Here is a 24,241-nt window from a genome sequence, read left to right as displayed (position 1 = left end):
TCAGAAATTCTGTTTTTAACATTTTACCCTAGAGAAACTCTCAAACATGTGCCCAAGGAGACGTGTGCAAATATCCTTTGCAGCGTTGTTTATAATGGCCAAAAATCGAAAATGCCACCATTATCCATCATTAGAAGAATAGATAAAATCAGACATGTATATTCAATGAAATACTATTCCACCGTGGAGATGATGAGAGCCACACATGTCAGTGTGAATCCATCTCACAAACAAGGCTGAGAAGAAGGGTGAGTTGCAGAGTCCTCCACAGTGAAATACCATTTACATAAAATTGTAACTGTTCCAAACAGTACCATATATTGTTGATCAGTGCAGGTGTATGTCGTGAAAGTATGAAAACACACTTGGGAGGGATGAATACCAGGTTCAGGGGTTACTTATGTGAAGTGAGAAAGAATAGAATTGGGGAGGAGTATATATGGGACTTCAGCTGATACTGTGCTATTTTATTTCTTTAAGAAAAACAAAAACTTGAAGCAAATATGCAACATTTTCAAATTAAAAACTGCTGCGTGACGAGTACCCGAATGTTTCTTATCTTCTTTCATATGCCTTTCGCTTTTGAATATTTAATAATATTTATTTATTTATTTATTATCTTATTTGTTGATTTATTTAGAAAGGGCAGGAAGAGAGATGGTGGGTAGGGGAAGAGCCTCTGAGACAAAGGGAAGAGCGGGCCAGGTGCAGTGGGTCCCACCTGTAATCCCAGCACTTTGGGGGGCCAAAGTGGGTGGATCACTTGAGGTCAGGAGTTCAAGACCAACTTAGCCAACATGGTGAAACCCTGTCTCTACAAAAAATACAAAAATTAGCTGGGCATGGTGGCAGGCGCCTGTAATCCCAACTACTCGGGAGGCTGAGGAAGGAGCTTGAACCCGGGAAGAGGAAGTTGCAGTGAGCCCAGATGACGCCACTGCACTCCAGCCTGGGCAACATAGCGAGACTCCCTCTTAAAAAAAAGGGAGAGAGAGAGAGAGAATGAGAGAACAGCACCTGAGAAAGAAAGGTGCTCCCTGTGTTGCCAGAGCTGAAACATCAGCCAGAGCATAGTAAGAGGGGGCATAGCCTCAGGGCAGGCCAGAGAGACAGGGCTGGGCATGGAGGCTGCTATAAAAGAGGGGATGGTTTATTCTTAGTGGAATGGAGAGACATGGGGAGGGGAGCTTTAGCCAGAGGAGTGTTTACATTGATCTGTTTACACTGATTGGGTTACTTGTGTCTGCTCTGTGCAAGACAGAAAAAAGGAGGGTAAGGAGCAGAGGCCAGGAAAAGAATTAACAGGCGTTTACAGTAACGTAGGCAAAGGACATTGGGGAACTCCATTGTAATGGCGGCAGAAAAAATGGAGAGAATAAGGTGAATTTGAGATATATTTTGAAGAGGAATCAATAGAACTTGGGAATAGGTTAGAAGTGAAGTATGACTCTGAGGTTTGGATTTCAGTAACTGGTGGTGCTGTTTACTGGCTGAGAAGACTGGCGGGGATGAGAGCAGGAACCATGACCAGAATTGTTTGTGCATCTGTTCATTCGTTCCCAGCAAGGAGGAGAGGGACAGAGTTTTATTTTGGACATGTCAAGTTCGAGATGATTGTGACCCACCCAAGTGGAGGAGTAGAGCTGGGCAATTGCATATTCAGGTCCAAGATCCTCGGGAGAGGTTGAGCCAGATCAGGAGATATAAATTTGGGTGTCACCAGCATGTGATTTCAAGCCATGAGAATAGGGAGACAGAGTAAATAGCAAACTCTGAGCATCCCTGCATTTAGTGTCAGGAGAAAGAGGATGATCCAGCAAAGAGACTAAGGAGTGGCCAGTGAGGCAGGAGAATCAGGAGAGGGGGACGTGATGCATGCCAAGACAGAAAAGCATTTCAGAGTGGAGGAACGTGAAATGTCAACAGTTCAAATGCAGAGTGGCCAAGTCAGCAGAGGGCAGAGAATCCCCTGTTGGAGCCAGCAACACAGGAGCCTTTGTGTCTTTAGCAAAAGCAGTTCAGTGAAGTGGTGGGAGCTAAGGCCAGATCACCCACTATTAGGGAGTGAGTAGGGATTGCAGAAGAGGAAAGAGTGAGTGTGGGTGAGTCTTCCAGCCCAAACGGAAGGGAGGAGAAAGATGGGGAGGAAGCTGAAAAAGATGAGTGAGACAAAGGAGAGGTTTGGTTTGCTTTGGATGTTATTGTGCATGTCCATATACAGATGGAAAAATCCAGTGGAGAGAGAAATTGATGGTGGGAAAGAATGGAGGGAATGAGTGCAGGAAGGAATACTTTGAGAATAGGAATGAGTAGGGAATCCAAGCCATGCAGCCTCATTCAGCAAAGTCAGGATTCTAACTCAAGCCTGTCTGACTCACACACCATGCTCATTCCTAGGTGCCTCTTTCACTCACCCATGAGTGTCCAACTCCCAGGGTCCAGTGCACTAAATCCTTTACCACCATCTCCTCTGAAGACACAAGTTTTATAGTCTTCCCATTTCCATCTGGGTTCCGCATCTACCCAAGGAACTGGAGGAGAAAACAAGCAAACTGAAGAAAATTAAATCTGACCTATTTTATGCATTCTATATAAATGCATGAAATAGATTATGTTTGACAGTGGTAAACAGAGAACCAAAAAAAAAAATCCAATTTATCACTTTAATTATATATGCGTTTCTTCCTCAATCTCCAGCCAAGAATGAGCCTCCAGCCATTTTCAGCTCCTTCTGTGGAGCCATTCCCTAATTTCTAAAGCTGTTTTTGGTAACCACAGATTTCCACTCAAGGATGTTTTATCTGAAGCACACTGAAAACTTAACATGCTGCCTGTGATGGCACGTACGAGGAGGAGGAATGCAGTGGTTATGTATGAAATTAAAAGTAAGGAAATAGAGGGGAGTGTGGAGTTCTGGTTCAAAGGAATAGCATGGATTTAATTGATGTCCCTCTAAAGAAATTGACATTCTCCTACTGCCACGAAGGAAAGTAATAGGTGCTGAGTTATTTGGATATTAAGCTAATTCAGAGTCAACCAACCACCTTTAGTAAAGTAACCTTACCCTAAAATCTGCTTATTCATGAATAAGAGAGGGTAAGAGGACCTGAAGGAGGGCAGGTGAGAAGGCAGTTAGCAGCCAACACACTGAGTGTCACTGTACATGAGCAGGATCAGGGAGAAGGGGACCTCTGCCTTATTGCAGTCTCCATCCCACACATATGTGTTGAACACCTGCTTCCAGGCACTGAGGGTACAGCAAAGAGCAAGACAGAAAAGGCCCTTGCCCTCAGAAAGCTTGCAGTCTCTTGGGGGAATGCACACAAGAGGTAATTACAGTGCCAGGGGAAAGTGCTAAATCCTCAGACAGGGGATGTATGTGCACCTAACTCAGCCTGGGTGGGGGACAGTTGTCAGGAAAATGTTTCTGCAGCAAGGGTTATATAAACTTTTAAATCTAAGACATGACTGAGATTTAGCCAGACTGGCAGTGAGGGCAGGCAGTCGGGAGATAATAAACAAGAAAAACATAAAGCACATGTGTGTGCCCACAAATACACAATTTCTATTATCTTAAAGGATCATGTGAATGGCAACATTGTTGCTGCTTTATTTTGCACTTTGGGGAAAATCAGAGTCATGACAAGCCGTTTCTGACTCGCAATCAGGGTTAGTGGTGCTGTTGGATAATGTAGGAAACAGAAAAGGACCAGGTTGGGAGGTGGAGGCTGGGTTCAGCCTTGACAGGTAGAGTAAAAGGAGCTTCTGAGACCTCCACATGGAGCTCTCAGGTAAGCAGTCAGATACTTATATCTGAAACTCAGGCTTATGGCTTGGACTAGAAAGATACATTTGGGAGTCATTGGATTAGAGGTAGCAATTTAAACCATGGCACAGATGAGCATCCTCCCAGTGAGAGAAACACTCTTACTAAAAGGGAAGTGAAAAGAGAAAAGAGCATGGGGCCAGGGGATGAAGAACTTCTTCATAGCCACTAGAGGAGGGAGACTGAGCCTGCGGAGGAACCCGGGAAGGTGTTACTGGGAGAGATGGTAGGAAAACCAGGAGAGAGCTGCTTCACAGTGGTTTAAAATGGAGGGAGTAACCCACAGTAATGACATTAGCATGCACCCAAACAAAATGAGGACAAAACCTGTCCATTGGATAGACCAGAGTGTGAAGGAATCACATCTGAAGCCAAATTGGAATGGGTTGAAGACGAGTGAGGAGTAAGCTAACACACACCAGTGCTTGCCAAACCCTTTTGCTTTGTGGAACACATAGAAAATTATAGCTCAGTGAACACTGGCCAGTTGCACAAGGCTGCTCCCAGCTGGAAGTGTGGCCCCACACAGATGATCTGAGGGCCAAGGGAATCAATATTTTATAACACCTATAGCCATTTGAGATACATCAATGTGTCTCGGAATACCAACTGGTAAAGGTCTGCCATAGACCACTTTCTCAACTAGAGTGGCTGTGAATTGTGGCTCCCAGGGGGTGTGGAATCAAGGTGAGCTTGCTGGCTTGGTTTGGTTTGGTTAGAAGAGTTTTTAAGATCTTAGCGTCTTTCAGAAGCATCTATGGGAAAAATCCAGTTGAGATGGGAGGACTGAATTCATGAGAGAGAAAAGGGTAGTATAGCATTGGTGGTATAAAGCTCCTCAGAAGACAGAAAAGAATCCAATTTCAGGTGGAGGGTCAAACGTACAAGAAACTGTGTGTGCAAAAGTGTAATTCTCTCCACAATACTAGAAATTGGATGTCGTTATTACTGTGTTACAAATTTAAAACCTGAAGCTTAGTGAGATTAAGTCACTGCCCCAGGTTCCTTGCCTAGTAAGCTGCATAGCCAGGACTATAACCTATATTTTTCTGACTCCAAAACGCCTAACAATTATACTTAGGTGCTAGGCCTGGAGATGCAAAAATGATGCCTTTGAAGAGGTCATATGCTAAAAGTGTAGAGAGACACTAAAATAAATATAACACAGTGTGATAAATAGAATAATGGAGACATGGGGGAAAATGCTTTAGGAACCACGAAGACTATACCCAAGTACATGCCCATCAATTCCTGAACTCATGGAGGCAGGGGTGGACTGGACATACAGCAAGGGCTAGAAAGAAATACAAATACCTGGATGGATGGATGGGTGGGTAGACAGAGAATAAGAGTTCAGTATGAATAAAGATTCCCTCCTTAGGGCAAGTGTGGTTCATGTGGCCACAAGAGGTCGCTGCAGATCTGACACAAATGAAGTGTTTTTCCATTGGTGCTGCCATGCTCTCTCCAGTAGCTTTCCGGAAGGAAGGGGTTAGAATGGAGAGAGGGAATGAGGTTGGTGACCAGATGCTCCATAGCGTTTTCTGCCCTCTGTAGGCCGGACCCAGAACTTCATGCCCAGGCTGGCTCCATCTTCACCCTATTCCTGTTCATTTCCACTCCTGTCCTAAGTTCTAGGCTTTTGATATGTTTCTCCAATGTGTTCTGTCTTTCAGATGTAACTCAGAAATGGTCTTAGGTTTCTCGTTAGGCCTGTAGTTCCAGCTACGGATGAGACTCCAACCCCAGCAGGCTTTCTGGCTGAGTGCCTTTGTACAAATTACTTCATCTTTCTGGGACTCACCAAAAACACTAAGGTTGGGAGGAAGGGTCTGATCGTTAAGTCTTCCTGACCCACACTTCTTACAACAGCTCACCTTCACCGAACACTTCCTACTTGCTAGGCATTGGTCTAAGCCTGCAATATCCAAGAAGGCAGACACTTGTCACATGTAGCTGCTTAAATTTTTTAAATTTCAACTAAAGCAAAAACAATTAAAACTTCAATTTCTCCGTCTCATGAGTCAATTTCAAGTGCTTAATAGCTCTCTGTGGCCACTGAACTGGACAGCCCAGAAAACATTTCATCATCACTGAAAGTTCTATTAGATCTTGCTGTCTGAGCGCATCTTATGTTTTTAATCTTGTTTAACCTTCATAGTAACCCTATGATGCAGGTATAATTATTTATCCTCTTTAGAGATAAGGACCCTGAGACACAGACTGGTTAAAAAACTTACCCAAGGTCTCTCACCAGATTCATATCCAGAGTGAGGATTCAAGCTCAGATATTTGGCTCTAGGGCCTACCATGCAGAGCTGTCCCCTACCCCAAGCTCTCCTGCTCTCCCCTCTCGCCTCCACAACTGGAATGACTTATCCTATTCCCCAACGGCCATTGTCCCTGACTACTGCCGCCCTGACAACTGACTCTGAGTGATGAGAGCACCTGGGCCTGGAGCCTCTTCTGGATAAGGATCCACACTCTATTTTCATCCCACCTCCTTTTAGCCCCTGAATTCCCTTAGAGTATTAGTGTTAGTATCATGGGTTTTAATATCTCCACTAACCCATCCCATTCTCAGTTCAAGGTCAGCCTGAGTCCTGAAAGATTCCAAACCTGGGCAGCAGCCCTGTTGCTGTTCCCTGAGGGTCACCTTCATCCCCAAGGGAACAACATGCAGCCAGCTCAGCTCAGCTCAGCTCAGCTCAGCTCACCAACACCTTTGAAGGTGCAACAGCATCTCACTCTGCAGGGGAAGTGTGAAAAGTCAGATGCAGTTCACACTCTCATGCCGCTAGAACCCGGTGAAAGTGTAGAAGTTGCCGGGGCAGAGGCTTCATCCATTCTGTGTGCAAACCACAAATGTTTGCAAGCTAGACCACTTGCGGTTATCCCCTCTCTCTCCTGCCCCAGCTGCTGCCCTGCAGGGACTCCACACACCCACAGGACCTGCAGCTGAACGAAGTTGAAGACAACTCAGGAGATCTGTTGGAAAGAGAACGATAGAGGAAAATATATGAATGTTGCCATCTTTAGGTGAGTGGACAAGATTTCTACTTCCTACTTTACTTCCTCGCTACTTTTACCTCTTTCCTAAACAACTGAGCCACCAAAAAAAATGCCTGGCAGTGTCAAATTAGTTTCCCACTTCCACTGAGTCAGACAATCTAGGGCAAGAAAACTTAGAAAATTCTCTCTGTCCATTCCTGGCCTCAGCAATAAGCACATCAAATTCCATCAGACTATGTAGAACTTCTCACTTAAAGATTTCCAGGAAGAACTTTACTGTCAGAAAATGCTTAGCCAGGCGTGGTGGTGCATGCCTGTAATCCCAGCTACTTGGGAGGCTGAGGCAGGAAAATCACTTCAACCTGGGAGGCGGAGGTTGCAGTGAGCCAAGATTACACTCCAGCCTGGGCAACAGAGCAAGACTCCTTCTCAATAAAAAAAGAAAAAAAGAAAAAAGAAAATGAAAATGCTTCCTAGTATTTTGCCTGACTCTGTGTTTCACCGTGAACTCTCATGTTCTGTCCACAGAGGAAATGGGAATGTGTGACCTCTTTTTCTGTTGAGGGAACATTGAATAATTTCCAGTTTTTATCTATTACAAATGATGCTGCTATGAGCACTCTTGTATATGTTTTTTCAGGCTTATATGTATACATTTCTGTTTGACATTTACCCAGGAGTGAAAATGCTGAGCCATCAGGGATCCCTGTGTTTAGTTTTGGTAGATTCTGCCAAGCCATTTTCTAGTGACTGTACCAATTTATATTCCCACTAGTGGTGTACAAGAGTTCTAGTTTCTTCACATCCTCACCAATACTCAGTAGAGGATTGCATGGGGAGGGTCACTGGGCTCCCCTAGACCCAGCTCAGTCTCAGATGGTATCACTCCCTTATTCTTATGGAAGGTGTAGTGGTATCTTATTATGGTTTAAATTTGCATTTCCACGGTGATTTATGATGTCTAGCTCCTTTTGCTATGTTAATTTGACACGTGGATATCTGCTTCTGTGAAGTACCTATCCAGTTATTTTTGCCCATTTTTCTAGTATGTTGTCTGTCTTTTTCTTACTGATTTGCAGAAATTCTTATATTTCTTATGTGGGCCCTTTGTCAGCCACATGTATTTAAACTGTCTCATCACACCACAGCTCGCCTATTCCCTCTCTTAATGGTGTCTTCTAAGGAATAGTTCTCAAAATAATACCTGACAGTCTTAAAAGCCTGATTCTGAAGCTCCATCTATGTTCTACTCCAGACTTATCGATGTCTGATTCCCTCCTGAACTGAGGATCCTGTGAACCATCCTCAGGGCTCCACTTCTCCATCGCATTGCAGCATCCGCATACATTTACCTCTGGAGACAGGAGCTCCTTGGAAGCTGGGAGGTCACTTGGTGGTCAAGCGGTAGATGATCTTAGTTTTCCAGTGCTGCGCTGTCTCCCAGGCTGAATGACGCTGAGGCCAAGCAAATTCGGGCAGTCTCTGGATCTTTCTAATGGAGGTGTCCCATAACCATGTTCCATCCTAGTTCCCTGGCATAGGCTTGTTGAAGCCGCAGAAAATGTCAGGGATTGATTAGTGATTTACCGACTCCTTCATACTTAGTGTTCAGGAAAATTTATTCATGTAATACTTCTTCAACCAAAGAGGAAATATCAATTAGAGCTTTGTAAGTTTCTTTCCCACTTCCTATTTTGACTATCAAGCTATAGCACCACCCAGCTCAGGCCACCCACCCACCTTCAGTCCTGAGGCCTGGTTGCTCTCTGCCAGCTTCGCCCTGGCCTGTTTCTGACCTGTGTTCCCTCCGCTGTGCCAGGACAGGCCCCATGCTGCTCTGGACGGCTGTGCTGCTCTTTGGTAAGTCAACGAGCATGGGCATCCCCTCTTGGAGAACTAAGGACCATAAGTCACCCCTGAGACACCAAGTTCCTCATCTTACCTTTCCCAATTCCAGTGGGTTTGTGGCTGGAGCTCAAGACAGGTGCGTGCACCTGGGCATGCTTGGGAGAGATGGGTACTGGGGTAGGAGAAACTCCTCAGTGTTTCCTACCCCATTGTCCTGGGTCCTTGGCAGGGCAGCCCTTTGATATGTCAGAGATAAATTAGGGAGGCAGAAAATCACATTACAAGGTCCCCTAACTTCCCAATGACATTTCTACCTTGTGACATCAGGTTAAAATACTAATCAGAGCTGTCTCAAAAGGAAATTGAGGTTGCAGAAGGGAAGGAGGCTGCTGGGGGCAACAGGGAAGGAGTCAGGGAAATGAGGGGAAACAGTCCCAGGCATTTTGCTCAGCAATGGGAGGTGGAATTTTACAGGGTGACATATTTTTATGGAGCCTCAGCATTTTCTTAGAACCAGTTAACAATGGCCAGACCTCTCACCTGGTTGAAAGGCCTGTGCTCTGAGTAACCAAAACCCTTTTCAAATTGACCGTCTCTCTTCCGCCTACATCTTCTCTCTGTTGGGGGCTGTTTCAGATCCATGGGGCTGGTTTGAAGAAACAACTCCATTATCTGATCCATGTCTCTCTCTCTCTTCTTTCCATTTCTTCTCATGCAGGGTACTTGTAACTGAAAGAGCTGGTCTAAGGGTAGACGATTGCACGGAGAGGGTCACTGGGCTCCCCCAGACCCAGCTCAGTCTCAGCCAGTGTCACCCCCCTTATACCTAAAAGAAATAATTTGGCACATATTTTGTTTCACTTCACAGTTTCCAAGTGGACCTACTTTTTGTTTAATTCTTGTTCCCAATAGCTTGTTTGCTATTTGTATTCATTGAACTAGAAAAGCAAAACTGTTCCTAAATATAACCTCTTCCTGGACAGAGTTTGTGAGAATTTGACCCTGTGAGGAAAATGCCTCTTCCACTCAATGTTCCTTCTCCAGCATAGCATGCTACTCATGTGTTCTATGAATGGCCATTTGGACAAATGAAAAGGTCTAATGCTCACACCGAGGCAGGGACAGGATAGCCTAATGCCTGGATATACTCCAGACAAAAGACTCCCAGGGGCAAATGGCACTACCGGCACTACCTTGTAAAAGGAACAGCCCTTGGACTTGTCTAGATACAGTCTGAGAGTGTTCCAGCTTGGAACCCAGGACGAAGATGACAGACAGCAAATGAGGAGAGGAAGGGAATCAGTGACCGGCTGACTGGTGTACAGTGTAATGGAGAACCCAGCACCAGCAAATTTGGTCCCACTTGATGTTCAGGGACCCTGGAAAAACAGCCTAAAACACAGGCACTGGGGCTGGGTGTGTAGGAACATTTATCTTACCATAAGTGTAGAGCTGCTATTTCCTCTCTCAAGAGCAGGGTGTGGTCATAATAAATTGGTGGCTATTACTATTATTAGCTGTCAGGGCTCCAGGAGGAAAGGAACCCTGACATTGAGGATGCTGGGACCTGGCTGAATGTGAAATATGTATTTAAAGTTTGGGAAATTAGGCTTAATTTTCTTCTGAGCTGAACATTAGCCAACTTCCCTCCTACCACTGGAGCCTGCTCCCCGCATACTCACACAGCATCCATAGGAGGTGTCATGGGGTCCCATACAGCCCTCCCAGCAATGTGACTGCTGCAGCTTGGCACTGCAGCCTGTTCCACAGTGCTAGAGCTCAGTGGTGAGAGAGTTCTTCATGTTGAGCCGAAATCTGCCTCCATGATCCCTCTAGTTTCCATTTCTGTCCTATAAAGTAACTCAGAATAAGTCTCCTCCTTCTTTTAAGCTTAGCCCACCAAGTATTTTGTGTCCCTCCTCTGTTGCATCTTTCCCAGATAAATATCTTCCAATCCCTCAGAAACTTTAAGAGGAAATTATCCTGCTCCTAGAGTTGGCAGGGGTTCCTGCCTTCATTTTTCAGAACTCTATTATGCAACTTGTTTTGACAGTAGCTCTTGGCCACTTCATGATACTGTCACCTCATCTTCAGCCTATAGCTAATGGAGGTCCCTGGGCCCTCATTTCAGGAACTGCTGTAAGCAGGTGTCACCCACTGTGTATGTTCCCAGCTGGCTGCCGTTTTGATTGCAGAAAGCAATTTTGTAATCCCACCTCCAAGATCTTGCAGTACCATGGGGAGCAAGTCATTGGGATTTGGGGACAGGAGCTCATTTTAAGTGCATCTATGCTTCCTGAGTGCCTTCTCTCTTGTTTTTGGTTTCAGTAGTCTCAACCCTGTTTGTTTAGCACTTTGTAGCTGCAAAATTGTTTTCCAGTGAGGAGGGGAAGGGAAGAAAGACATAACTACAGAGTAAGCTCTCTGTCACTCTGAGGTCAGGCCGTCTTTCTGCTTTCAGTTAATGTAGTAACCACTTTCTCAGGCAGTGGGTCAATATAACCTTCACAACTACACTGTAAGAAAAAAATGACTATTATCATTTCTATTATGTGATATGACAGAACGAGATATTGAAGGCTCTTGGAACTTAGACAACTTGTTCAAGGTCATACAGAAAGAGGCAAATTCATGACTCAAGTCCAGGTCATCTGATTCCAAATCCTGCATGCTTTCCACTACACCGAGCTCATAGATGGAGGTTAGGGGTGGAGATGGAGGGATAATAAAGAAGAGACCCGTTGTTCTGCACACTCTTGAGAGCTTATGACTGAGCTGACCCTGAGCTGAATAGAGAATTGAGCTGGAAGATTCCATCTGTATCCAAAGTAGTGTAGAAAGCAAAGATGATACCATGTGACAGAGCCAAACATCTGCTCTTAGAGAGTTTTCACCCACCCTTCCCAAGACCATTCTTGCATTTTTTTTTTTGGTGTTATGCAAAATACCTAGGACATGCCAGTAATGAAGGACACAAGTAAATGTATGAGGATTGGCTGGACTGACTGCACTCAGCCCTACATTCATTCATTGTTTCACACCTTGCCCCAAAGTCCAGAAGATTCTTCACTGCTTCATATCCAGCTATGACCTTCAATTTCGGGTCTTCCATTGTTTGGGCTATTCAAACCTATCTAGTCATATCTGTCATCATTTTGTGAGTTGGCCTCTCTTCCCAGGTCACCTGTTCTCACACATTCACTCATTTAAAAACATAAATGCAGCACATCCAAGATGCAAGCATGATGTGGGATGCATCCAGTTTGTTTGTAGTTCTCTCATTCATCCGTGCTGCCTGACAATATCTCACATCCTTTAATGATTACTCTTTCAGGGGACTTGGCCTCCTCAGTCTGATCACTTCCATACCCTTTTCACCAGAGCTCTGTGGAGAGATGGGACCACAGGAATCAGGTCCTTCCCTTGCTATGTGGGTTCTCCTGTAGATGTTGGAGGTAGGACCCTCAGGCACATTCATGCAAGAGTCTAGTCCTATGTTTTCTACTTTTTGCTTCCCACCTCATACATTGGGATGCAAAGGAAAACATTCATGCATTTATTCAGCAGATGCTTACTGAACACAGACTATGTTCCAGGCACAGGTCCTAGGCATAGAAAATATAGCAATGAGTAAAATAAGCAGAGTCCCTGCTACTATGGAGCTTACATTCTAGACAGAGAGACAGGTGATAACATGTAGGCAATTTAATGAATAAGATAAAATCGAATGGTGATAAGTATTTTGAAGATAATACAATGGGGCATTGTTTTAGTGATTGGGGAAAATTCTTTTGACCGGAGTCCCAGGGAAGACCTGTTTGAGAAGGCAACATTTGAACTGTGATAGGGCAAAGAGTCCTAGGGAGTAGGTCCAGCACAAACGTTGAGTGGTCAAGTGGCTGGGTGGTTGGGTGGTTGGGTGGTTGGAAGGTTGGATGGTTGGGTGGCTGGATGGCTGATGGCTGGGTTGTTTGGTGGTTGAGTGGCTATGTGGTTGGATGGTTGGATGGTTGTGTGGATGGGTGGCTAGGAGGTTTGGTGGCTGGGTGGTTGGTTGAATGGGTGTAAGTCCTCATTGCTGAAGTGACAGGCCTCCTTGTCAGAAGCTGTTTTTGCTACTTAACCTAATTGTGTTACTTTGTTCTCTTGTAGTTCCCTGTGTTGGGAAAACTGGTAAGTTGTGTCCATGTCTCTTGTTGGTTGAATGGGTGTAAGTCCCCATTGCTGAAGTGACAGCCCTCCTTGTCAGAAAGCTCTTTTTGCTACTTAACCTAATTGTGTACTTTGTTCTCTTGCAGTTCCCTGTGTTGGGAAAACTGGTAAATTGTGTTCATGTCTCTTCTAATTCAAAGTATGTCTATGGGCCAAAACTTACTGGATGGGAACAGCACAGTGCCATGGGGTCCCCCAGAAACATCTGCAGAGCAGCACCAGACTAGGCCCCTTCCTCAGGAGTCTTGGCCAGTTCCCAGGAAAAGGAGGAACTTGGAACTCCACTAGTCTAGGGCCAAGGGTAGTCCTAGGGTGACACAAGCCTCATCAGTGGGACTCTAGGCCTCTATCTTATACCCTTAAAAGTGTCTGTGGCCTCTATCTTCTCTCCGTGTGGTTCTGGAGCTCTTATATTCTCAACTCAACAAGACTGGGACTCCCTTCCTTCCTTTTATGTTCAGAGAAGCAGGCACCTTTTTCTGCTGATCAGTCTTCCTTCCTTCCTCAGGTCCCCTTCCCTCCAGCCCATTCTGTGACACTGACCTCCATGGAGCTTTCTGTCAAACAGGAAAAAATTCTGATCTATGAAATCTTACCTCCAAGGACATATTCTGTGATTCCAGGGGGAGATAATTCAAACCAATACTTAGTGCTGTTAGATAAAGCAGTAGTGGAAGCAAGGCTTGCCGTTCAGTAACGCGGTGAGCATCATTACTTCCAGGGTGAGGAGAGTGGGTCCTAAGGATCCAGAAGATCCAGGCAAGAGCAGGATGTGCTAGGGCTCCCTAACTGTTACTCCTCATTAGTCTCAGGCCATCAGGCCTGCTCAGAAGGCTGTCTGAGAATGGGGGTGTCTGGCTTATCAAAGAGATGATACAGCCTGGGGACAGATACAGACTGGGGACAGGCTCAGCCTGCCCTGCAGGTGATGGTGGATCCCTGGGAGCTCTTCTCCTGCTCACGTCAGTGCACAGAATACATTTTAGGAATAGAGACAAAGAGAACAGATCCCTTCCATGAGAGTGGTGGAAGATGGAACACCCTGCTGAGGGTAGAGATGGAGGCTGGGCCTGAGGAAGCCCAATAAGGAAGACAGGAGGGACAGAACTCAGGCTGTGGCACCTCCAACACGCCCCACCAGCTGCTTTCTGGTGGACACAGATGCTGCTATTATCAGAAGTGAAGGCTGCAGAAAGTGTCACATTAGGTAGCCACAGGAGGAGAAGCCAGTCTAGGCTGGAGGGAATTGAGTCAGGAGGAATGAGGCAAGACAATGAACAGAATGAATGCAATTAAGCCAAGCTTGGCAAGGCAGACAGGAAAGTGCAATATAAAAGAAGACAAGGAGGGTGGATGGGAGGAAAGCCAGAGAGAAAACACAGGGAGAGGAGAGAAGGGGAGGGGAAGGGAAAGGAATAAAGAGAAAGAGGGAAGAGGAAGGAGAGAAGAAGGAAAGGAAGGAGAGAAGAAGGAAAGGAAGGAGGAGTAAAGGAAGTCCGGGTCCTGCCCTTCTCTGGTCGGCATGAAGGACTGGAGACAGTGACACCGTACCAGTGCCATCCAAGGGCCTCCATCCCCAGCAGGAGGCCTTAGGCTGGGGGACAGAGGGAGAGAAGTGACCGCTGGGACCTGCAGCTCCAGGGCTGCCCTGTTCCTCTGTCTCGCAGTCTGGCTGTATCTCCAAGCCTGGCCAAACCCTGTGTTTGAAGGAGATGCCCTGACTCTGCGATGTCAGGGATTGAAGAATACACCACTGTCTCAGGTGAAGTTCTACAGAGATGGAAAATTCCTTCATTTCTCTAAGGAAAACCAGACTCTGTCCATGGGAGCAGCAACAGTGCAGAGCCGTGGCCAGTACAGCTGCTCTGGGCAGGTGATGTATATTCCGCAGTCATTCACACAGACTTCAGAGACTGCCATGGTTCAAGTCCAAGGTGAGTCACCAGCTTGGGAGTTTGTGGGGCAGGAGGTACTGCTCAAGGGTCCCGTCTCTAGAGGCCAGTACCTCTCTGGGCAGGACCCCTGTCTCTGGCTGCCCCTCATGCTGGGCCAATGTGTGGGGCCCCGAGGTTTCCCAAGATGTCGACTCAATACCCACCTCTCCCCACCATGGGGCACACATGGAGCCAGGGGAAGGAAGGGGGAGATTCTTGGGAGGGGGCCACTAGGAAGAGCCTGGACCAGTCCAGGCTCATCCTTCCCTTCTATGGACTAGAGGACTTTGAAGGCCCCCTCTGCCTCTGACTTCCAAGATTCCAGAAGGGCCTGGCTGTGTGGGAGTCATTTCAGAGTTTGTGGTGAGGGTAAGAGGACAGGTCCTGGGGATGAAACTGCCTCCCATCGGGGTCCCCGGGCTGCAACCTGAGATGAGTAGAAGCTCAGGCCTCAGCCTCCTGGGGCTTCATCATCCAGGACTCCCCTCCTGAGTCCTGGGCCTGCATCTCCCCAGAGCTGTTCCCACCTCCTGTGCTGAATGCCGTCCCCTCTCCTGAGCCCCGAGAGGGTAGCCTGGTGACCCTGAGATGTCAGACAAAGCTGAACCCCCTGAGGTCAGCCTTGAGGCTCCTTTTCTCCTTCCACAAGGACGGCCACACCTTGCAGGACAGGGGCCCTCACCCAGAACTCTGCATCCCAGGAGTCAACGAGAGAGACTCTGGGCTTTACTGGTGTGAGGTGGCCCCCGAGGGTGGCCAGGTCCAGAAGCAGAGCCCCCAGCTGGAGGTCAGAGTGCAGGGTAAGTGTGCGAGAGAGTGGAGATGCCCCCAGGGCCCTGGGCGTCAGGCAGTGGGATCCCCTGGGGCTAAAGAAGTTGGGGGAAGGGTCCCCAGGAGAGGAGGGAGCCAGGGTCCTGGGTGGTCAGGCTGAGCCTCCCATCCCATGTGTGTCCCAGCTCCTGTGTCCCGTCCTGTGCTTACTCTGCACCACGGGCCTGCTGACCCTGCTGTGGGGGACATGGTGCAGCTCCTCTGTGAGGCACAGAGGGGCTCCCCTCCGATCCTGTATTCCTTCTACCTTGATGAGAAGATTGTGGGGAACCACTCAGCTCCCTCTGGTGGAACCACCTCCCTCCTCTTCCCAGTGAAGTCAGAGCAGGATGCTGGGAACTACTCCTGCGAGGCTGAGAACAATGTCTCCAGAGAGAGGAGTGAGCCCAAGAAGCTGTCTCTGAAGGGTGTGTTTTGTCCTCCAACAGAGCTTTGAGCCCCAGCAAGCTGGCAGGGGTCAGATCTCACCCTCTGTGTACCTCCCATCACGCCTGGCACAGTGCTGGACCCATGGCAGCCACTGCATGACCGAGCATGGACCCTAATTGGTCCATCTGTCCACTGAGCCTGGCAGAGAAATATTGAAGTCCACGGAGAGTGGGGAGCCTCATGGGGAGAGCAGTCACGTGGTCACTCGTGGTGTCACCATCATCCTTGCTGCCATCCCCTGAGCCATCCTTCATGCCCATCTATGAGGCTCCCCCAGGCCAGACGGTTCCCCTAATATCAGTCATTCTGCCTGTTCCGTGCGAGGCTGGAATGCATTTCTGAATTTTATCTTCAGTGCTCATGGCCACCTTCTTCTCCCTGCTCCCAGGTTCTCAAGTCTTGTCCACTCCCACCAGCAGCAACTGGCTGGTTCCTTGGCTGCCTGTGAGCCTGCTTGGCCTGATGGTCATTGCTGCTACACTTCTGGTTTATTTGAGATCCTGGAGAAAAGCTGGTCAGTAACTCTTCTTGGCTTTCTTAGCTGCTGAATCCCTGTGCCAGGCCCTGCCCAGCCTTTGGAAAGCCAGAGTCTGACAGGACCAGCCACTCTCTTCTCCTGGGTGTAGGGTGGCAGGGGGACTTCTCTTCCTGTGTCACACAAAGGGGCACATGGAAGGACAGTTAATGCTTCCAAAACATATACACACATGCACTTGCTCACATGCTCACAGTCATCCAGAGATGCACACAAACACACAACTACACACTCAGGCATGAATAGAACATAAACCAAGGAATTATTACAAGCCAAACGTGAGGTATGTCAGTATCCTTTACATTTGGAAGACAATCTGTGGCTAGGAATATGACAAAAAAAAAAAAGGCCTCCACCTCTGTCTCTCATTGAGCTCAGCAGAGCTCTGATCTGCTTAGCAGAGGAGAAAGAAGACAGAACTACAGTGCATATGCACAGGCTCACTCACACACACTCATCTTGTACAGTACTTTACTGTAGCAGAGTGTGCAAAGGATATTAACTATCAGAAAGGAGATATGATAGACAGGACTGAGCAATGGCCTGTCCCCAACACTACCATTAGTTCCATAGCCTTGAGCCGGTTCACTGTAAGACTCACTAAATCAGCTTCCTTTCCAGTGATGTTGTAAGGGTTTAAGTTAATGAGATAACATTTATCTAATACCTCATGTATTAGACCAGCACATAGTGGGTGCTCAGTAAATTCTCATTCTAATCTGAGCAGATCACCCCAGCAGGTTCCCAGGCTGCCCTTTCTCCTCTGTGCATTCTCTAATGCTTCTAATCAAAGTCACTGAAAATAAAAAGGTTGGTTAAAATTCTGATGTAGAGGAAAACAATCAGATAAACGACATTTCAAGTTATCTATTTAGTTTGATATTCCAGACTCTCTTCTTCTTCCTGTCACAGTCGCGATAATTAAGAATGAATGTTGGCTCTCAAAGCAATTAGTTTGGGGGACCACGCATTTATTCCAACTCTAACCTTTGCTCGCCTCAGGCCACACACATATAAGGAATGGCTACCAGTGCCAAAGCTATGATTCCTAGGGCTCCATCTACAGAGGTTCAAATCAACCCCACTTCCTCCTCTGCAGGGGCAATGTTTTTATTTTCTGCTTGTCTAGGACAAAAGTGATTGCTCTCATAGACCTCCAAAGCTAGATGTACTTATTTAAGTTTGCTACTCCCTCTGTTGAGAAATTTGGGATGAGTTTTCCAGGAGCTGGGCCAGCCTGATAATTAAGGAAGACCACCCAGTCATATGTTCAAAGCATTCCTTCCTGCATCCACCAGGGTACCCGAAAAGGTCTCTTCCCACCCCTAGTCCCAACACCCTGCCTCACCAGGCGCCTAGTTAGGGCTTGGACCAGACTTCAACTTCCTCTCCCCTTTTGAATTTGTAGTCTTTGTCCATACAACTTCCCATCCCCACCCTTCTCACTAGTCTTCAGTCTGGATTCAATACAGGCTAGACTTGCTTTAAGGTATCCTTTCATAGTGGGGAAAAAGGAGAGGAGGCCCAGAGCTACTGGGGAGGCAGCTGGAGTAGGGAACCACAAACCAAAGATCTGTGAGTTATGCTGTCATTGTGTCTAATAAAGCCTCCTCCAAAGGGCCCAGCCTGGCCTCGGTAATATAGGTGTTTCTGTTTCTGTCCACTCACCTCTGAGTCAAGGCATTAAAGGCAGAGTAATGGCAGAGTAATGTAGCACAACTACCTCCCTCCCCAGCCCCAGACAAGATGGTGAAAGAGTGGTCACTAGTGAAAGATCCTCAAGAACACCTTTCACAGGGAACAAAAGAGCATCGTCTTGATGTAGAGATTATAAACCATCACCACCACACCCACTGCCAACCTTGGAGCAGGTGGGCTTCATTTTACTAAGGAACCTGTCTCTCATGCAGACAGGACTGCTGGTGGTGATCTTAATATCTCAGAATCTCAGGCACACAAAATATTCTTTATAATATTGCTCAGAAAGTCACTTTCAGGACCAATTCCATAGCTACACAGGAAAAACAGCCAGATCAATAGCCTTATTCTCCACACCCAGCTCTGGGAGACTCACAACCATTTCCAAATAGCATAGCTGCTCTTTAGTAAACAGAAATATGCCACCACCAAAGACAGTCTACAGATGTAATGTCCAAAGTCAATTTTTAGAACATTTGACCAATGATGGTGTTACTGGAACAAGGATATGGTCATGCAAGTGGTCCACTTCAAAGTAGCACTCACCTGCATGTACAGGTTCTGCTGTGCTTGTTTAAAAGTGTTCCTTTTATTACCAGTTGTCACACATCCCATAAAACAAAGTTCTGTCAAACTCATGGAACTCTTCATTGAATGGAGACTCAGAAACTGAGGCTCATTTCTCAGCCCTGATGAATGAGCATTGGAGAATGCTTAATCACTGGGGATCTGTCTAAGTCTCCATAAATCCCTTCTTGATTTTACAGGAGGAGCCATTTCCACATATCCTACCCGGTGATTCTGATGCTTTCTAGCTGTTAGAGTAATGAGTATTTCTTAGGCACCAGGCATGAACCAAGCATTCTAAAATCTACATGTGACCCAATTCCTATCCCAAGAGTTACCTTTAAAGTTCTGGAAGCACCTGCTGTTCCAGAGGCAGCGTGCTAGTGGAGAAAAGGCATGCAAACCTGGATTAAGATTCTGTCTCCACCACTTACTGTGACCTTATAGAAGTCGCCTCTCCCAGCTCCAGTCACCTCTTCTATGAAATGGAGATAAAGATAAAAGTATCAACCTTTGCAAGATGGTTGTGAAAAACATTAGACACCAAAGAATTAGGAAGAGAGGTGCTTTTGAAATCCAACTATGTGCTGGTCACTGGTTAGGTGCTTTACTAGGAAGATTATATTTTATTTGGATTGCCTGGCCCAGTGTCTGGCATATAGTGTATGGTCAAAGTTATTAGCTTTTCTTCCTTCTGAAAAGCGGCTTGACTGGTAAGCCTAGGCCCTCTCCATGCAAAAATGTGATCCATTCTTGCTGACCTTACTTCCTCCTAGTTTGTGATTCCCATGGAGCCATCTAGGGTATTTTTCAAAGGAAACATCCCATAAAAATCAACCATGTCCAGACCTGTGAATTAGCCCTCCTAACCAAACCAGCCTCAAACCTCCAGTGGCCTCCTTGTCATTCTTGCTCACAGCTTTCCTGTCCCCTGTCCCACCTGTCCTCTAAGGGACACCCAGTGAATCATGCCTTTGTATCTCCTAGGGCCCCTTCCATCCCAGATACCACCCACAGCTCCAGGTGGAGAGCAGTGCCCACTATATGCCAATGGTAAGGACTTCCAGCAGGACGGTGGTCTGCCCATGTGGGCCAAAAAGAGCTTCTTAAGGAAAGTAAGAAGGAAGCTCTCCTGAGCCCTGTGTCTCAGGAATTGGAGTCATCTGGGGAAGGAAAACAAACAGCTTCTAGAAAGGGCATGAAGAGGGAGTGCTGTGGAGCTGGTGGTGGAAGAAGGGGGTGGGAAGGGAGCCAGGGCTGCAGGAGATGGGGCAGGGAAGGTTTGAACCAAGGGTTGGCAAACTTATGGCTCATGGGCCAAACCCAGCACGCTGCCTGTTTTTGTAGATAAAGTTTTACTATAACACAGACATTCTCATTTGTTTATTTTGTTTGAGAGCTTTCATATTACAGAGTTGAATAGTTGTGACAGAGATTATACAGCTCACAAAGCCAAAAATATGTACACCTTTTTTACAGAAGAAGTTTGTCAACCTCTGGTTTAAACAGTGTCAGGGCTAGGGAAGCTGCAAAAAAAATGCTAACGGGGCCTGACTCCTCTTGCCATGATGGCTATCCCCACATTAGTGACCAACCCTCATTGCCACTTATCCCCATAACAGAGCCCCTGATGGGCTTCTTTCCATGTCTTCAGGACACTTATGACATGAGGTGGGAGAGTCAGGTGGATCCTATTTAAGCCTCATTCCTTCTTCCAGTGCATCACCAGAAAGGGAAAGATGAAGGTGTTGTCTACTCTGTGGTGCATAGAACCTCAAAGAGGAGTGAAGGTGAGTGATCTCAGGCCAAACTTGATACCTTTGCAAACAGAAGTTTTGGACCTACAATGTCACTACCACTGTCATTACCACTTTTATCATTACTGTGACCACCACCAGTATCACCAAGACCGTCATAGTTATCTCCATTATTGTCACCACCATCTCCTCCTTCACTACCACCTTCACCTTCACACCATCATCAGTGCTGCCATGACCACCACCACCTCTCTTCTCCACTACCACGCTCACCACAAACACCACTACGACCACTATATTCACCATTCTCAACATCATCTCCTCCACACTGTTACCATGATAAGTGCAGGGAGTTTTTTGCCCTTTCCTGAACAATGTGAAGGACAAAGAAAAGAGAAAAAATGATGTAATCTTCCTTTGCTCCAGAGTCTAAGTCTAAACAGGACAGTCTCCACTATAAGATGGAGTCAAGAAGACCATGAGCTCCAGCCACAGCTATCAGAGTCAGTTGGCAGAGATGGGGGAAAGGCTGGTCCTTTAACAGAGAAATAGGCCATGTGGCATCATAAGAAGAATGTGGGTTTCTGAGTCTCAGAACTGAGTTCGAAACCTGACTCTATGTACTTACTCACTGTGGACTTGGCAAGTCAAGTGTCCTCTCTGGGCCTACTCTATAAAGGGGAGACAATGCCTGCTTTGCAGGACTACTATAAGTTATTAGGAATGGAACCTAGGTTCTAGAAACAAACCTTAAAAATTGTCTACATGTAATAGATGTTCAAAACAGGGAGTTTTGCTGTTGCTGTCGTTTTAATGTCTTATCTGCCTGCTAATTCAATTCCTAATCTGCAAAAATGGGTTTGAATTGGCATAGGGTTTCTGCTCCTTCCCATAAATGGCAGTAGGGGAAATGAACAATCAAGGAGTCTCTTAATTGAAGGGCAGTTCCCTTCAATTCACACAGCTGGTGTGTAGTCCAGCTGGAACTAGAACCCAGGTCTCCCAATTCCAGATTGAGGAGGAGTGAAAGGAATCTCCCCTTGCTGGCTTCCCTGGCTCTCTAAAGGAAGACAGCCAGCCAGGAGGGGTGGGAAGGAGATGTACTTGCTATGGAGCACAGAGACCTGACCTGAGCTCATTCTTTCTCCACAGCCAGGCCTGCTGAGTTCACCGGGGGGAGAAAGGTGAGCTGGGATCCCTGCTCCTTTCTCACCCTCTGTCTTACATTTGCTTCCTCATCCTGAGCCAACTCTTCCACAGGACAGTTCTATCATCTATGCAGAGGTGAGATGCCTGCAGCCCAGTGAGGTTTCATCCAAGGAGGTGAATATGAGAAGCAGGACTCTCCAAGAACCCCTTGGCGACTGTGAGGAGGTTCTCTGCTAGTGATGGTGTTCTCCTATCAACACACGCCCGCCCCCAGTCTCCAGTGCTCCTCAGGAGGACAGCAGGCTCCTCAACTCTTTCTGTGGGTCCTTCAGTTCCCAAGCCCAGCATCACGGAGCCCCTGAGCCCTTGTCCTGGTCAGGAGCACTTGAACCCTGGGTTCTCTTCGTAGCAGAAGACCAACCGGTGGAATGGGAAGGGAGACGCTCCCACCAAAACACACACTTAGGTTCAATCAGTGACACTGGACACATAAGCCACAGATGTTTTCTTTCCATACAAGCATGTTAGTTCCCCCCAATATATATGAAATAGTCATGTGCCGCATAACAACATTTCAGTCAGTGATAGACTGCATACACAACAGTGGTCCCATAAGTCTATAATGGAGTTTAAAAATTCCTACTGCCTAGTGATATCATAGCTGCCTTAACATCATAACACAACACATTTCTCACGCGTTTGTGGTGATGCTGGTACAAACAAGCTACAGCGCTGCTAGTCATGTAAAAATATAGCACATACAATTATGTACAGTACACTATACTTGATAATGATAATAAACAACTATGTTACTGGTTTATGTATTTACTATAACTTTTTCTTTTTGAGATGGAGTTTTGCTCTGTCGCCCAGTCTGGAGTGCAATGGCACAATCTCGGCTCACTGTAACCTCTGCTTCCCGAGTTCAAGCGATTCTCTTGCTTCAGTGTCCTGAGTAGCTGGGACTACAGGTGTGCAGCACCACGCCCGGCTAATTTTTGTATTTATTAGTAGAGATGGGGTTTCACCATGTTGACCAGACTGGTCTCAAACTCCTGACCTCAAGTGATCCACCCGCCTCGGCCTCCCAAAGTGCTGGGATTACAGGTGTGAGCCACCGCACCCAGCCCTGTATTTACTATAACTTTTTATTGTTATTTTGGAGTATATTCCTTCTACTTGTTTTTTGTAGGTTAACTATAAAACAGCCTCAAGCAGGTCCTTCAGGAAGTATCCAGAAGGAGGCCTTGCTATGATAGGAGATGACAGCTCCATGTGTGTTATTGCCCCTGAAGACTTTCCAGTGGGACAAGATGAGGTGGTGGAAGACAGTGATATTGATGATCCTGACCCTGTGTAGACCTAGGCTAATGTGTGTGTTTATTTATGTCTTAGTTTTTAACAAAAAAGTTTAAAAAGATAATAATTTTAAAAATAGAAAAAAGCTTACATAAAAATATTTTGTATAGTTGTACAATGTGTTTGTTTCAAGCTAAGGTTTATTACAGAAGTCAAAAAGTTTTAAAAACCTAAAAAGTGTATAAAGTAAAAATGTTACACTGAACTAAGTTTCATTTATCACTGAAGAAAATTTTTTTTTTTTTCGGGACAGAGTCTCACTCTGTCACCCAGGCTGGAGTGCAATGGTACGATCTCAGGTCACTGCAACCTTTGCCTCCTGGGTTCAAGCGATTCTTCTGCCTCAGCCTCCCAAGTAGCTGGGATTACAGGCATGCACCACCACGCCTGGCTAATTTTTGTATATTTAGTAGAGATGGGGGTTTCGCCATGTTGGCCAGGCTGGTCTCGAACCCCTGACCTCAAGTGATCCACCTGCCTCAGCCTCCCAAAGTACTGGGATTACAGCCATGAGCCACTGCGCCCGACCTGAAGAAAATACTTTCATGAATTTAGTGTAGTCTAAGCATACAGTGTTGATAAAGCCTGCAGTAGTGTACAGTAATGTCCTAGGCCTTCACATTCACTCACCACTCACTCACTGACTCACTCAGAGCAACCCCAAGCCCTGCAAGCTCCATTCATAGTAAATGCCCGATACAGGTATATTTTTCTCATCTTTATATTGTTTTTTACTGCGTTTGGCCTTTTCTGCATTTAGATATATTAACTACAAAAATACCATTGTGTCATAGCTGCCTGCTATATTCAGGTTTGTAGCCTAGGAGCGATAGGCTATACCAAAAAAAGAAAATGAAAAAAAAAAAGAAAAGAGTAGGCTATACCATATAACCTAGGTGTGTAATAGGCTATTACCATCTGGCTTCGTGTAAGTACACACTATGATGTTTGTACAGTGATGAAATTTCCTGACAACGCATTTCTCAGAATGCGTCCCTGTCATTAAGTGACTCATGCGTGACTTTGTATGTGTGTGTGTGCATGTGTGCTTCTATTATGGTCCTCAGTCCCTTTGAATATGTTT

General features: G+C 46.3%; 1 protein-coding gene across 1 annotated transcript; it reads left to right on the top strand.

The window, feature by feature from the left end:
- Nucleotides 1-5,326: 5,326 nt before the first annotated feature.
- Nucleotides 5,327-22,155, top strand: LOC129019390 (Fc receptor-like protein 6). The gene is made up of 12 exons (XM_054461815.2): nt 5,327-5,341; nt 6,743-6,865; nt 8,658-8,698; nt 12,839-12,859; nt 14,566-14,832; nt 15,348-15,632; nt 15,789-16,070; nt 16,481-16,606; nt 19,880-19,945; nt 20,611-20,682; nt 21,802-21,833; nt 21,910-22,155. The coding sequence occupies exons 2-12, from the start codon at nt 6,846-6,848 to the stop codon at nt 22,033-22,035; spliced, it is 1,338 nt and encodes a 445-aa protein (XP_054317790.2). The 5' UTR covers nt 5,327-5,341; nt 6,743-6,845; the 3' UTR covers nt 22,036-22,155.
- The last annotated feature ends 2,086 nt before the right edge of the window (nt 22,156-24,241 follow it).

Source organism: Pongo pygmaeus, chromosome 1, assembly GCF_028885625.2.
Source record: "Pongo pygmaeus isolate AG05252 chromosome 1, NHGRI_mPonPyg2-v2.0_pri, whole genome shotgun sequence".
Lineage (NCBI taxonomy): Eukaryota > Metazoa > Chordata > Mammalia > Primates > Hominidae > Pongo > Pongo pygmaeus.
The sequence above is the reverse complement of the archived record's forward strand: the minus strand, read 5'-3'. Positions and strand labels throughout refer to the sequence as shown.

Bases quoted from the DNA above. Each gene is read 5' to 3' on its own strand.
- LOC129019390 (XM_054461815.2), top strand. From the start codon at position 6,846: ATGAATGTTGCCATCTTTAG. The intron at 15,633-15,788 runs GTAAGTGTGCGA...TGTGTGTCCCAG, and splicing joins GCTGGAGGTCAGAGTGCAGG to CTCCTGTGTCCCGTCCTGTG. The intron at 19,946-20,610 runs GTAAGGACTTCC...TCCTTCTTCCAG, and splicing joins GTGCCCACTATATGCCAATG to TGCATCACCAGAAAGGGAAA.